The 16,113-nt window shown below is 34.8% G+C and overlaps 1 protein-coding gene across 1 annotated transcript in view; it reads left to right on the top strand.

Moving 5' to 3' along the window:
- The window catches only part of LOC103257498 (echinoderm microtubule-associated protein-like 5), an 85,894-nt gene that overhangs the window by 15,375 nt on the left and 54,406 nt on the right, over positions 1–16,113 (top strand). Inside the window, exons 3-5 of the mRNA XM_021710970.1 lie at positions 9,181–9,279; positions 11,162–11,230; positions 14,465–14,650. Of these exons, the coding sequence (XP_021566645.1) occupies positions 9,181–9,279; positions 11,162–11,230; positions 14,465–14,650 (354 nt within the window). The remainder of the gene's footprint in view (positions 1–9,180; positions 9,280–11,161; positions 11,231–14,464; positions 14,651–16,113) is intronic.

Below are 16,113 nucleotides of genomic sequence, written 5' to 3' on the forward strand. Positions count from 1 at the left end.
AGCCTTTAATTTTGGTTATTTTGAGAAACTTATAAGAAAAGTCTTGGCTACATGTGTTTTTCTTATCCCAGATATTAATGTAACATGTTAGTTAACATTTTAAGCATATAAAGCATAATCCTAAGTGCCAGGCACTATGCTGAGTCTGCATTATCTTATTTAGCCTTCACAGCAATCCTATGAAATAGATATTATTATTATCACTATTTTACAGATAAAGAAACTGAGACTTAGAGAGATTAAATAACTTGCCCCGGGTTACACAGCTAGTAAATGGAGCCAGAGCGGGAACCCAGGTCAGTCATATACCAAATCTCATGTTTTTGACAGCAATTCTCTACTGCCTCCCACACATGTAACTTAGGAGGTGGCTATTTATATTTCAAAAAGAATTCATCCATTTTAAGTACAGCTACAACTAAAATTTAAGGAACTGCTACCAGTTGAAGATGAAGTTAAGAAGAGTGGCTATGAAATTATGTTAATGAAAAAATACTTTAACTTAAAAAATATATTTGAAAGAACATACCTGTTTGCTTATATCTATAAACTGTTTATAGGCTTCCAGTTAGAAAATGGTGTATCAGTTTTGCATCTTCTACTAGATTTGAAACTGTAAGCAAGCATTTAAGATTTATCCAGCGAATGAGTTTCCTGGTTGATATAGTGCCTGAGTGTTCTCTTTCCAAAGACTCTTTTCCAATGAATTGAGTACCCATGCTAATGCTGGCAGTCTGCTTTATTGAAGATAATTAGGGCCCCAAAAGGCTATTTATGTAAATCCATATCAAATAGGGACTGAAATTTTATAGTAAATGGGAGAGAGGGGTAGGAGTATAGGAAATTTAATTGGTGCTTTATCTTGAAAATATAATCATAATTTATAAAAACACATTTCTCATTTTTAACAAATCTAAGTTATAGTTACAACTCTGCTAATTTATAGAATGAACTAAGAATACATTTTTTCCTTTACCTAATTTTGTCAATTATATGCTGGTATAAAATAAAATGCTTCAGTTTACCTCTGACTTTTGGCACATGATTATAAAGAGGGTCATTTTTGCAAAAATATTAGGGGATGGAAGTTCACTTTTTTCCAAGGACGTTTTAGTGATCGTTTGATATATAAACATATCTCAAATACCTATTTTATTATTCTTGAATTTTGTTCTCTTTTATTGCTCTGTCAAAATCATAACTAAATTTTAATGCCTTTATGCATGATTTGAGAGTATTTATTAAACTAAACCCTGTATCTTTTGTAAAATTTGTGATTTTACTTTATAACTTTGTAATGGTTAGTTCTTAAATAATGAACATTGAGATTACAGTGACTCCCTCCCCATACTAGGACTTTTATGATTAATTGACCTTTATTTGAATATATTTCACAATTGCAGGAACTCATGGGATGCTTCTCCTCTGTATTAGGTCATTTTTCTTATTTAAAGATTCAGTGTGTTAGATTTTATTTTTCTTTATTTCAATAGCTTTAGATCAGCAGCACCCAACCTTTTTGGCATCAGGGACCAGTTTTGTGGAAAACAGTTTTTCCATGGACTGGGTTGGTGGGCGGGGGAAGGTTTCGGGATGATTCAACCACATAACATTTATTGTGCACTTTATTTCTATTATTATTACATTGTAACATATAATTAAATAATTATACAATTCACCATTAAAAAAAAAAAGAGGATCAGATGGTTAATAAAATAATGGGCGAGCCACACACAGACTAAAATAAGTGTCGGATTCTGACTTAAAGCCTGCCACCAGATATAGCAGTACGATTGAAGTATATCAACTCACTTGCCACTCCTTGATAGGTTTTGATATGAGTCTGCAAGCAATTGAATTATTATGTTGTCTGTGCAGTCAGTCCTCACTGAGAATGTTAATCTGTATTTGTGCCACCCCAAGCTAGCATCACTGCCTCAGCTCCAACTCAGATCATCACGACCGCGCAACCTAGATCCCTCCCATGCGCAGTTCACAATAGGGTTCTCGCTCCTATGAGAATCTAATGTCACTGCTGATCTGACAGAAGGCAGAGTTTAGGCAATAATGTGAGCAATGGGAGCAGCTGTAAATACAGATGAAACTTCTCTCACTCCCTTGCCTGCCACTCATCTCCTACTCTGCGGCTCAGTTCCTAACAGACCACAGGCTGCTACTGGTCCATGGCCAGGGGGTTGGTTGTAACCCCTGTTTTAGGGGTTACAGTTTTTAGTTAATATGTTTGCATTTGATCCAGTCTTTAAATGTACCCATTACTGGTATGCTAGAATTTTTTTAATAGATTCTTCGATTGAATTAATGGACACAAATAAGATTTTGTTTGAGAGCAGAATCAGGGAGGAATTTGGGAAACTGGTAGAGGCTTCTTTTTCTGATTTTCCTTCTCCCTCTCTGATGGTTACTCCATATCTTTAAAGGAGCCTTTCCTTCCATCTGCTGCTAACTATCATGTTCTTCTGGAGTCTGCAGCTTCTTTTCATTTTACTTACTCTCTCTGGGTGATCTTCTAGGCCCTTGACCTTAACTTCCATATCGGCTAACAGTTTCTCTGGCTTCTCTTCTCAGCTCCAGATAACTCCCTTTGAGTGTCCTGCATGTATTCCATTTTATACGTTTAACACTGAAATCTCTCTTTATTCTAACTGTGTCAAAAAACAAAACCTGCTTTCTTCTGGCCTACTTCTCCAGCCTTTCTCTTGCCATCTCCTCACTGACCCTCCTCCTTTCACCCACAGTGAACTGCTGGCACTTTCTTGAAAGCACCATGATCTTTCTCATCTTGGGGTTCTGTTAGGAGCTGAGCTGCGGAAATGGACTTTCTATTACTTCTCTATCATACAGTCTCTTGCTCTATCTTCCAAGATACGGGTTAAGCATTACTTTTGCTGGAAAACTTTCTTTATCCTTTTTCCTCACTTACCTAGGCTGGGTTAATATGAGAAAAAAAAAGATTAAGTGAAAAATGATAGAAAGCTAGAAGAGAAGGTAGTGTTTGCTTTGTTTCTACCTCTTCCTATCTGTTGCTTAACCTATACCCAAGAAGCTTGATTTTTGGCCATATGTTTATCAAGGCTACTGAGGATGTGCTCCCAGGTCAAGTTTGTTATTGCCTATACAGAAATGGATACTTTGAGGCTCTATTTGAATACATGGAGTTTTAAAGTTTTTGTCCTGTTATGGTCGGAGTAATGCTTGGCTGCTCTCCCTTGATGCTGTTAAATCAAAGGGGCAGGGAACTAGCAGAAAGAAGTTTATTTCTGAATTCGAATCCAGACAGCAGAGCCGGACTCAAGATCTTTCTAAAATGGTTCTGCCCACCCTCCAGGCTTTTAGTTTACTTTTATAAGTCCAGAGTTGTTAGTACCTATACATTAGCCACGTGACCAGCAGAACACTGTATAGAACTTGAGTTTTAGCTACATTTATCGATAGTGACATTTTTTGGTCCAGACTTCCTGGTGCCCGGGAGATATCAGAGGTATCACATAGCTTTTATCAGCATAGCCCAGTTAATCAAGCTTGCCTAGTAAAGGCCTAAAACATACATTATGAAAAAGTTATACAAATCACCCAATTTATGGTTACATTGATACAAAAGTTATGCAAATCACAGACTAGGATTACATTGATATTGTATTATTCAAATTTATGACTACACAGAAAAAGGGAGTAAATGGAGATTTGCATCTTTCAGTTGAGTGAGCACCAACTACAGGGAAGTCAAGGATCCCCTGAAGCTTCTTACTGGGAACGCATAGGACAGATGGGGACTCTCAGTAATGTTGTTCAGGAATGTATGAGAGAACTTGAACCCTTGCCACGCCCTCGTCTAGGGGCTATGGCAATATGGACAGACATTAGCAGGTCTCTGTATCAGGCCAATTTTGGTTTGCTGTGTGTATATGATGAGCTTAGCCAGAGAAGAGGTGTCAATAGAAAGGTCATTGCCCTCTGACGATTTCTCACTGGATGGTTGCCTAGGGGCATTTTAATCTTTATGCAGTGTACTGATAGGTGAATGCTTTGTTCTAGTTAGATATTCACTGATGCCCTCGGGTTCCCAAATATTAAATAATCCCAGGAGGAACAAATTATCTCCTGTTTCCTGGACTTTCTGCTAGCTTGATTTGACAGAGAGTTATAACAAACTATATTCTATATCTTTTTATGTGAATTATTCATTCTACCCATTTTGGAGTTCAAATAGTAATTCTATTTTGCAGAACCTGTTTCTAATGGGCTAGTAGATGGCATTTCTCATTTGGACAGGTAGAGGGGAATAGGTCCTTAAAACTAATTATAATTATGGTAAACTAGTAATAAATAATAATAATGATGATGATAGCAAACATTTATACAGAATTTAAATATGCCACACACTTTTCTAACACCTTTTAATATGTGCATATGTTAATTCTATAGTATCCCTGTGACGTACTTTTACCTATCCCGGCTTAATAGGCAAGGAAAGTAAGGTTATGGACAGGCTGAATAACTGCTCACAGTCATCCTGCTAGTGAGCACTGATGTTTAGACCTAGATAGTCTGCTACTAGAATCTGTGCTGTAAGCTGCACTTTTGTAAACTTTCTATAAAAAGTTAGTAAATATTTTAAGCTTTGTGGGCCGTATGGTCTTTTGTTGTAGCTACTCAGCTCTGCATTATAGTATGGAAAGCAGTCATAGACAATGCATGAAATAATGTCTGTGGCTGTGTATCAGTAAAGCTTTATTTATAAAAAGAGTACAGGTAGGATTGAGCCTAATGGTTATAGTTTGCTGACCTGTACCCTAAACCAGTACTTTCCAAAGTATGTGTTGTGGGCTTTTCCTTACATTTTTCTTGTGACTTCTTCTTTAACTCTTAAGTTACTTAGAAGTGTATTGTTAATTTCTAAGTATTTGGGGTATTATCTAAATAACTTATTGCTATTCTAATTTAATTCTGTTTTGTCAGAGAGCATATTCTGTATTTTAATTTTTAAAAAACTATTGACAAATTTTTTTGTGATCCAAAATTTTGTGATTTTCATTAAGCTTCATGTATACTTGGAAAGGATTTGGAAAAATGCGTTCTGCTGTTTCCTTTCTTTTCTATTGTTGTGCTGTTGTCATTCATTTTACTTATATATATTTTGTAAACCCCACAATAACTGTATTTTTTACTCTAACTTTAAAAAAAATTTTCAATGAGGAAAGTCTTATTTATATACTTACCATTTGAGCATTCTTACTACTCTGGGTAAATCAAGTTTCTGTTTGTATCATTTTCCTTCTGCCTGGAAAAACTCATTATCAATATCTTGTAGTGTAGGTTTACTGATAGATTTTCTCAGCTTTTGTTTGCTTGACAAAGACTTTGTTTTGACTTGGTTTTTAAAAGTTATTTTTGGTAGGTATGCAAGTCTATATTGGCTGTCTTTTCCCTCTCAGTGCTTTAAAGAGGTTGTTTATTGTCTTGTATCACTTCAGATGAGAAGTCTGGAATAATTTTTCTGTCTTTGTTCCTTTATACAGCAGTTGTCTTTTTTGTATGGTTGCTTTTAAGAATTTGATATTGAGTGTTGGTTTCAGCAGTTTGATTACCGTGTGTCTTCATGTGTGTTTTCTCTGTGTGAATCACTGTCCTGATTGGGATTTGCTGAACATCCTGTATTTGTGTCTTTATGGTTTTCATCAAATTTAGGAAATTTTTGGCTATTATGCCTTCAGTTTTGTGGGGTTTTTTTGTTTTTTTGTTTTCTTTTCCTCTATCTTTCCTTCTGGAGCCATAACTACCTGTCAGACCACTTGATATTTTCCTAAAGATCATCAAAGCTCTGTTAATCTGTTAAAGGTAATTAAAGCACTTTTCCCTTTCTTCTTTCTTTGTTTTATTGGGGATGATTTCTGTTGCTACGTCTTTAGTTCCTTTTATCTTTATATCATTGTCTAATCTGTTATTCATCCTTTGGAGTGAATTTTCATTTTAAATAATGTAATAAGTTTAGTCTGGGTATGGTGGCTCATACCTGTAATCTCAGTGCTTTGAAGGGCCAGGGTAGGGTAATCATTTGAGGCCAGGAGTTCAAGACCAGCCTGGGCAACATGACAAGACCCCTGTCTCTACAGAAAAAAAAAAAAAACTCAAAAAACTAGGCAGGTGTGTGGTGTGTGCCTGTAGTCCTAGTTACTCAGGAGACTGAGATAAGAGGATCACTTGAGCCCAGACTTTCAAGGCTGCAGTGAGCTATGATTGTACCATTGTACTCCAGCCTGGGTGACAGTGAGACCCTGTGTCTTAAAAAAAAAAAGAATATAAGAAGTTTTCCATGTTCTTCTCCTATATCTTCCATTTTTCCTGGTATGTTGATTTTTTATTTTTTATTTTTTTGAGTTGGAGTCTTACTCCATCGCCCAGGCTGGAGTGCAGTGGCACACTCACGGTCGCCCCAGCATTGACCTGCCAGGCTAGGCGATCCTTCCACTTTAGCCTTTCAAGTAACCAGAACTACAGGTGTGTGCTACCATGCCTGACTAATTTTTTGATTTATTATAGAGATGAGGTCTCGCCAAGTTGTCCAGGCTGTTCTCGAACTCATGGGCTCAGGCAATCCCCTCACCTCGGCCTCCCCAAAAGCTGGGATTACAGGCTTGAGCCACTGCACACGGTCTGGTATGTTTATTTTAAAATGATTTTTGACTGTCTTGAGATGTTAATTTAATTTAATTTAATTAATTAATTTATTTATTTTTTTGAGTTGGAGTCTCACTCTGTCGCCAGACTGGAGTGCAGTGGCCGCTCCCGGCCACCGCAGCCTCGACCTGCTGGGCTCCGGCGATCCTTCTGCCTCAGTCTTCCAAGTAGTCGGAATTACAGGCGTGCACTACCACGCCCAGCTGATTTTTTGATTTATTGTAGAGATGAGGTTTTGCTGCCCAGGCGGGTCTCGAACCCGCGGGCTCAGGCAATCCACTCACCTCAGCCTCCCAAAGGCGCGGGATTACAGGCTGAGCCACTGAGCCTGGCGAGATGTTAATTTTAACTGCTAATGTCTCTTGATATTAATGATCTCTAGATTTCCTGGGTCTGTTCTATTGACTGTTTTTTTCTTTTTTCCTGGTTATTGGTCAAATTTTCCTATTTCTTCACATGCCAGTAATGTTTTTAATGGATGCTGGACAATGTGTATGTTATACTTTGAATGTTGGATAAATCATATCCATCTTATAGCATTTGGACATCATTCTGTCAGGTAGTTAAGTTCATTATGGATCAGTCTGATCCCGTGAAAAGCTTGCTTTCAGGGTTTTCGGGGCAGGGCTAAAGTAGCTTTTCCACTAGGACTGCTGGTTTAACTTGACTACTGAGGAGTGACACACACTGTCCCTCCCCACACCAGGATTTCCTAATGCTACCCAGTGAGTTCTAAGAGATATCCATTCTGGCTATTGGGAATTGGAGTGACTCCTGACCCTTGGTGATCTCTGAGAACTGTTTGCCTTTAGTTCCCAGTAATTTTTCTTTTTCTAGAGCTTTTTCTTTGTACAACCTTGTGGATTTTACCTTCTGTACACAGAGATTAATGTTCTCAAATCTGACCTAGAGGTAGATTTTCTGGAGCTCGTTTTCTGCTCAGCAAAGTCTAGCCATCGTGGCCTCTCTGAATTCAGGCTCTGTCTTTCCAAGTCAGTGAGCCTACTGGGCTCTATGTAGGGTCCATCTTGATGTGCTGTAGTCTGGAAACTGCCTCTTAGGTGAAAGCTGGGGTGACAGCAGGACTCTCCTCATTTGATCCCCCCTTTCAGGGTCACAGTGATTCACTTCCTGCTATAAATGTCTGGAAGGATTTGTTTTATATATTTTGTACAGTTTTCTAGTTTATGGCACAGGGGTGGCGGCAGCAAGTTCAGACCCTGAGACTCCTTGGCTAGAAGTCCATCTACTATGATGATTTATTTTCTCTTAACCTCTCTCATGCTTTCCGGCTCACTGTCTCTTCTTTTCACCTTTGTATTTTCAGTTCATGCTAATCTGCTGTTTAATTCGTCCATTGAGTTTTTAATCTCATTTGTTTTATTTTTTGTTTCTGGAAGTTCTGTTTGCTTCTTCAGGTCTTCTCGAATACTTTTTATAGTTTCATATTCTTTGTTCATATGCAGATATTTTGGATCTTCAATTTTATTTCTTTGCTCAATTTTATTTCTTCACATTTATTTCATTACTCACATTAAATTTATTTTATGTTGTTTATCTCATAATTCCAAAATCAATAGGCTGATTTTGCTATGACTTGCTACTTCTCACTCAGAGTGTCTTATTTTTTTGTGTTTGTGTATGTGAATGATGTTTATTTTTATTTCTTATTTTAAGCTTTTTTAATTGAATTGCTACCTGTAGGAATTAATTGTGGTACGGACTGAAGTTTCTGTACTTCCTGTAGGATTTATATTGTGGGCCACATTGTTGAAGTTGTTGGAAGACACGACCAACCTGAGGAATTTCCCACTTGAGAGAGTCATAGTTAATGTCTGTTTTGACCATAGCCATGTGAAGGCTGTTTGTGATTATAGATGTTTAGGGAGTTTTTCTCCCTCTTCATGCACTCCCCCTTCTTTAAAAGGGGTTATTTCTCATTGTCCCTTACTCTGAAGGGTTCACTGCTTTAGTCAGAGGTCTGCAATTCAGATCCCTACCTTAGGAAGGCCCACCCTTAGGGCCTAGGATCTCCTGTTCCTTGTCCGGCAGCAGCACAGAATCCTGGAATGTCTGTATTCATCTGATGCCTTTAGAGTCATGTGGATATAGGCGCTCTCCTGTACTCCAGGATTCCTACTGGAAACTACTCTGATTTTCTTCTCGGATTTCTTAATTCTTTGACAGTTCAGCAGTACATTTTGAAATGATTTTATATTTTATCTGGTATTTTTAGTTTGCGGCAGGAGACATGCTTAGGGTATTTTGTCAGTCATTGTTGTACATGGAAATCTCTCTGTTTCATAATAGGAAGAACTGTACATATGTTCATCCAACCTTTTTCTATGAGGGCTATAAAATATAGATGTGTACGTTTTTATGTTATAAAACCTATGAATAGAACTTATTTGTCATGTGTAATTTGATTCCTCTTTGCTTTGTTTGCCTTTTAATTCCTTCCTGGATTTCTTGAACATAATTCAGCGCTTGGTTTCAGTTGGACTTGATTCAAAGAATGCAGTTTGTGTTTGGGACTGGAAGAGAGGGAAAATGTTGTCCATGGCTCCCGGTCATACAGATAGAGTAAGTATTCTCCTTGGGGATTTCTAATGAACACTGAATAGGGAAGACCACAGGAGGATTCAGGGGATTTTATTCTTCTGATATTGCCAGATAGGTCATATGTAATTACAATTTTACAATGTGTAAAAAAAATATAAAATTATAAAAATCCATAAGGTCTTAGAATATGTAAGTGCTATAGGACTTGGAAACATGATTCGGTAGGTATGGTATTAGCATAAGAGTTTTAAACCAGTACTTGCTTTGGTGAGAGTTATACATTTTTTTCTGTTTTTAAACAGTTAAATTGAAATATTACTGATATTCAGATGACTGCACCTATTTAACGTGTGCAGTGTGATGAATTTAGACATATGGAAACACCCATTATTCAAACCTTAATTTAAAAATTGAATGATTTGAGTTTAGGGCCTATTTAGTTTGGCCTACAACTAATTTGTTACATATGTATTATAGTTAAGGTGAAAAATAATGTTGCTTATGTGAATTTAGAATTATTAAAAATTTTAGAGACCTAAAGCGTTTACTTCAAAGCTTTTTCAAATACATATTCCTCATCCTAAGTTGTATAAGATTAATATAAATAATATATTGTAACCAGCTTTTTAATTAAATATTATACTATCTTTATAAACATAAATCAAAAGCTGTTATCATAAACTCTTAAAAAAATGTCTGATTGTATCTGTAAACAGATACTAACCTAACCAGCACAGAGGCATGGTCAGTGATTATATTTTGTGAGAATCTATTACTAGAAAAGTTATCTAGAAAATTCTGTGTGTATTTGCATTTTAGAAAATATACTTGTTTTTTAGCAGATTCTCAAAGGGGCCTGTTAAATAAACACATACAATTTGGGTAATTATTAAAATGTTGGATATTTTTTATTAAGACAACTCCATGTTCTGACTTAAAGCATTTTGCATATTACTACACTGGATTTAGTAAATAGACCAATGATACTATTAATGGAATTTTTAAAAGTATTTTTGTGGCTCATGTTTCAGTTACATTGTTATGTTTTTCATTATTGTGTTATGTTGAGTTGTTAAATACTATCCTGTAAGATTTATTCTTTCTTCATTCTCATTGAAGAATATCACTTTATTGTTAATTTTTAGAGGTAGTAAACCAAAACATAAACCTTTTAGAGGTAGGTTGCTTAGTTGTCAAAGAAATACGGTAAATACTACCAGATAACAGAATAAATGAATTGGTTTTTAAAGTTTAGTTTTTATTTATTGTTTAATTACATGATTCTAATGCATACTTTATTTCATCTGGCTTTTTGTTTGCTTACTTTTTTAACAAAATTGTTCATGTGTATTTAGAACCTATGGGATCTTAGAAAATAATGAAACCTGAGGCCCCCCCCAAAGTTTAAGTATATGTTTACTCTGTTTGACCTATAACCGGTAAGGAAGCTAAAAAAAAATACTGTAAAATAAATGTTTGGGTCCTTTATGTAAGTAGTTCTGTGTAGTAGAAATAAAATGCTTCTTATTTCTAGCTATATAAGTGTTATATTCATTCTGAATTTCTTTTCTGTAGAAATTATGCAGGTACCTGTCTCATGTCCTAGAACTGTTTAACCATTCTTGTCATTTATGGACCAATTTAATTTTAATTTAAAAATTAAAAATAAATAGAAGTGTTAAAGCTTTTAATTTACTGATGATTAATAGAACTAAGAAACAGTTTTTATTCCTTATCATTTTCATATTTTTTCTCATAAGATTTTGAAGTGTGGATTCTGATTATTATTTATTGGGTATTTATTTTGTGGTAGATAGAGGTTTGGGCCATTTGGTCTTCTGGACATAATTCTTAAATAATTCTGGAAATAAGTATTTTAACCAAGAATCTGATTTGTCTACAGATATTTGATATTTCTTGGGATTTGTACCAGCCAAATAAACTTGTCAGCTGTGGTGTAAAACATATCAAGGTACTAGAAGGGTCTTGTTTTATAATAATTATGTTTAGTTCTCTGCTGCTAAGTACATATAATACTATTAACAATAGTATAGATAGTTCTAGAATTTTGACAGTACTTATTTTTAAAATGTCAATGTTCTTAATGCTCTTATGTTCAATCTAATAAACATTTATTGTGTAGTTACTTCGAGACATTGTAAGGGATGTAGGTATGAGTAGGAAATTAATAAACCACTTTCTGTAAAGGAATTTATAGTCTAGTGAGGTCGGGTTTACTGTGTTCATCTTGTTTCTTCATATTTCACTTACAAAGTAAAATGTGAGAGCTGACTCTGCCGCTTCTTAGCTGTTTAACCTGGGATGAGCTATTTAACATTTTTGAGCTTTTTATATATCTTAAAACTGTGACTGCCATTACTATCCTCAAATAGGGAACTATATGGTCAAATGCATGCCAAAGTGCCTAGCACATGGTCACCTTTCTGAAAGTGTTACCTTTTCCTTTTTCTATATTTGCTCCTTGATTTGGCCTTAGCCTTAAATTTTTTTTTAATTGACAGATGATAATTGCACATATTCATGAGCTACATAGTGATGTTTCTTTATGTACATGTGTGGTGATCAGATCAGGGTAATTGGCATACATATCATCTCAGACATTCAGCATTTCTCTGTGTTGGGAACATTCAAATCCTCCTCCTAGCTATCTGGAACTATGTAATATAGTATTGTTAACTGTAGTCATCCCACAGTGCTATAGAACACTAGAACTCATTCCTCCCATCTAGCTGTGATTTTGTAACCATTAACACATTTCTCCCTATTTCTCTCTCAGCCTTGATAGCCATTCTTTGCTCTGGGTTTTTTTGTACCTTTATAGTTCAGGTTTGGAAACCCATAAAGTCAGTGGTGATACCGTTCTTATGTTTATAGTGACTTCTGAATCACTGGTGCAAATTGTAAATACTTGCTTTTTTCCCACTGTCTGATGTAACAGTTCCTGATAACAGTTAATTCCTTGTGAGTAAAGCTCTGTGTTCAATTTCTTTTGATATGCTTACCACCATCCCACATTTTCTCCAGCACATCTTTAACTGCTGCTGCACTTCTGGTTTTGATATTCTGGTATTGATTTGATTGAATATTTTCTGACATATATTTAACAGCAAAGCCTCTATGCTAGACTTTAAGGCACATTATGTAAGCAACGTGAAGGCAGAGATGATGTTTGACACAGTGCCTGATATAAAGTGCGTAATAAATAATTGGCAAATTAATTATGAATAAAGATATCTCTTGGGATTTTATATGTAAACAAACCAAAACTGCTATTTTATATGTAAACAAACCAAAAGTTCCACTTTCAAGTTTTTTTAAAAGCTCACCTTCTCAATTAAGATAAACAAACTATATTTTTATTATGAGTTACATTTTTTTGATAGACGAAATGAATAGTGTAGTTTTCTTTGCAGACAATACGTGTGAGGAGACTAAGTCCCAGAAATGATCTAGAATTGCACTGTCCTGCCACATGTAGCTATTGAAACATAAGTTTAACTTAAATAAAATTAAAATTCATTTCTTCAGTCACATTAGCAGCCACATTTCAAATACTCAAGAGCCACATGTATCTTGGGGTCACTATACTGGAATACATGTGTATATGCAGAATATTTTCATCGTCACTGTAAGTTCTGCTGGACAGTACTGATCTGAATTCTAGAACAATAGTTCTTAACCCTTCTGAGCATCAAAATCATTTGAATACCTGGACTTTACTCTTCAGAGATTCTGACTCAGTTTCTATCAGTTAGTGGCTCAGGCATTCTGTTTTATAATTCCCCCAGGTGATTCTAATGTGAAGCCAACATTGAAAGAAAGAAAATCAGCCATTTGTAGTTTTTAAGTTTAAAAATTAGAAAGTTTCATTCATTAAAGCACTCATTAGCTATTGGGATAATAACTAAAATAGTTTTTAGTTCCTTGAGGCTTCAGGTTTTAAAATGAGTAAGTAATATAAATTATATTATTCTAAATGTTAATTTACTTTTGGTTCGTTTACATATAAAATTGCAGTTTTGGTTTGTTTACATATAAAATCCCAAGAGATATCTTTATTCATAATTAATTTGCCAATTATTTATTACACACTTAATATATATCAGGCACTGTGTCAAACATCATCTCTGCCTTCACGTTGCTTACATAATGTGCCTTAAAGTCTAGCATAAAGAATGTTAATTTATTATAAAATTAAATGTATTCTCTGGCCCTAATTTCTTTATGCAGAACTATGTCATGTATATATAATTCCCAATTTTTTGTTTATTTTTTAGAGATAGGGTCTCAGTATGTTGCCCAGGTTCGAATGCAGTAGTTATTCACAGGCATGATCATGTCTCACATGCCTCAGACTCCTGGGCTCAAGGAATCTCCTGCTTCAGCCTCCTGAGTAGCTATAAGCATGTGCCACTGTCGGCTCCCTTTTTTTTTTTTTTTTTTTTTAATTTTCCTCTGTGAATTTGACAGTTTACCTGAGTCCACCATAGTAGAGCAAAAATCCTGGTCATTAAGAGTCATGTTTGACTTCCATTTCTTTTCCCAAGAATGAACTAATCATTCCATATGGACTTGTATCTTATTTTTAAAATTACAAGCAAAGGAATTTATCAGCTTTGAAAATAACAGCAAGAGAAATATACTATTTTTTTTCTTTTAAATTTATTTTTAATTTACTTATTTATTATAAAGATGTAGGGTACAATTCAGGGTTAGGTATACAAACATTGATCATGCAGGTACCCTTGTTGATGAGGTATGCCCCTCCCTCCCCTACTATTTTTTTCCTATCTTTAACATTTCTCTCAGAGATTGAACATTACATTTGATCTTTTTTCTATTAGTGTATGGTGACTTACCTTCATTTTCATTGCTAACCCGTTCCCAACTATTTTACCTACATTTCATGTAGATTTTTTTTCAGGAACCTAAAGAAAATATAGCATATTTAAAAACCCCCTTATTCTTACAGAGAAAGATTGAAACCAGTGACTAAGGCTATGCTGTAACATAGCTTTTGACAACTCTAGGAGGAGAATGTGAATACTGAATACTATTTTATCACAAAGCAGTGTCTTAGGCAATTTCTAGTCCACTGCTCTAAGAGAGCATCAAAGTACTGGAAATGTTTTGCTTTATTTTATAAGAATTTTTTGGTAATTTGATTATATTGTGTATCTTTTAGTTTTGGAGTTTATGTGGAAATGCTCTGACCCCAAAACGAGGTGTCTTTGGTAAGACAGGTGATCTTCAGACAATATTGTGTCTAGCCTGTGCAAGGGATGAATTAACATATTCTGGTGCGCTCAATGGTGATATATATGTTTGGAAAGGAATCAATCTTATACGAACGATACAAGGAGCCCATGCTGTAAGTATATTTAAGTATTTCCAACACTTTTAGATGTTAGCTACTTAACCTTCTTGCCTTAGAATGACAGACTGCATAATATATTGTTTCTAATCAGCTTAGTTGCTTGGAAAATGCTATTCCAGCAGAATTAATTTTCTATTTTCAAGATTTCAATAAAGAAACATTATACAATAAGATATTTACTAAATTAGTATAACTAATTTAGCTGTGACTGGAAGTGACGATCGTTCCGTCAGGTAAGCAGATTATAAAGTAAGTGCATAGGCTGGAGTTTACCTTAGATAAAACATAAAGGAAACTTAAAACACCTTATCAGCTTATGGTAATAACCAATGAATGTGATTAATAGGTACTTAAAATTAACAGAATTAACTATTAATAAGATTTTGGTTTTTTTCTCTTAAAAATACATGACATGGATTTTGTTCCATATCAGAATGTACAGAATGTTAACTGCCATATAATATTTCAAGGTAAAGTCATACCTTGTTAAAGTCATTGCTTTAGTATGGTGTCTTTCTCAGCATAGTGTTACAGAAAAGCTGTTTACTCCAATCTAAAAGTATTCTAGATTAATCACATAGACTAAAGCTAGTGCTCTTGAGGCTAACTTACAAGAGAGAAATTTGGGTACAGTTCTAAGAAAGTAATAATAGTAACTAAAAGATTCTTTAAATGAGTGGCAAGGGATTTAATATTTGTACAACATGAGATTTTCATATAAATAACTTATTAACTAAGAAAAAGAAATCTGTCATTAAAACTTGTAGTTTTTTTTTTTTTTTTTGGAGATTTTTAGCAGTTGAGCTTCTCTCCCCTCACAAAGTGAAGGGGGCTGGATAGCATAGAGCTGCCACGTTGTTACCAGTTGTCTCTTCAGGTAGAAGCATCCTGAATGTGTTAGAGAACCACTATTACAAGGCTAGATTTCAGCGAAATACCTGAAGACCAAAAATAACTGATTTTTTTCCATTATAGTTTTGGCAGTTCAAATTCTCACCATCAGTATATAAAAAAATACTAGTTTCCTCATATTTGTCAACACAGAATACTACCAGTGTTGTAAATTTTTGCTTATCTTCTGGGTGAAAAATGGTAACTTGTTTGAATTAGAATTATGTTTCTTTCTAGTTGTGAAATTTCATGTATTTGCTGACTATTTGGACTCCTTTTCTATTCATTGACTCTTTTTTTTGGTTGTTCAACTGTTTTTCTCTCCTTTATTCACTCACATACTAGAGTTATTAATCTTTTGATAGTCATACATGTTGCAAATATTTCCCCAATCTGTTTCTCTTTGTTTATGATATATTTTCTCACATGAAAGCATTTAAGATTTTTCCTTTTTGGCTTGTGGGTGACCTGCCATGCATAGAAAGTCCACTCACAGCCCAACATTATATAAATGTTGTTTTGATTTTTTCTAACATTTTTAGGTTTTTTTATATTTAGAATTTTAA

This window comes from Carlito syrichta, unplaced genomic scaffold, assembly GCF_000164805.1.
Source record: "Carlito syrichta isolate Samal-C Ts95f unplaced genomic scaffold, Tarsius_syrichta-2.0.1 Scaffold301773, whole genome shotgun sequence".
Lineage (NCBI taxonomy): Eukaryota > Metazoa > Chordata > Mammalia > Primates > Tarsiidae > Carlito > Carlito syrichta.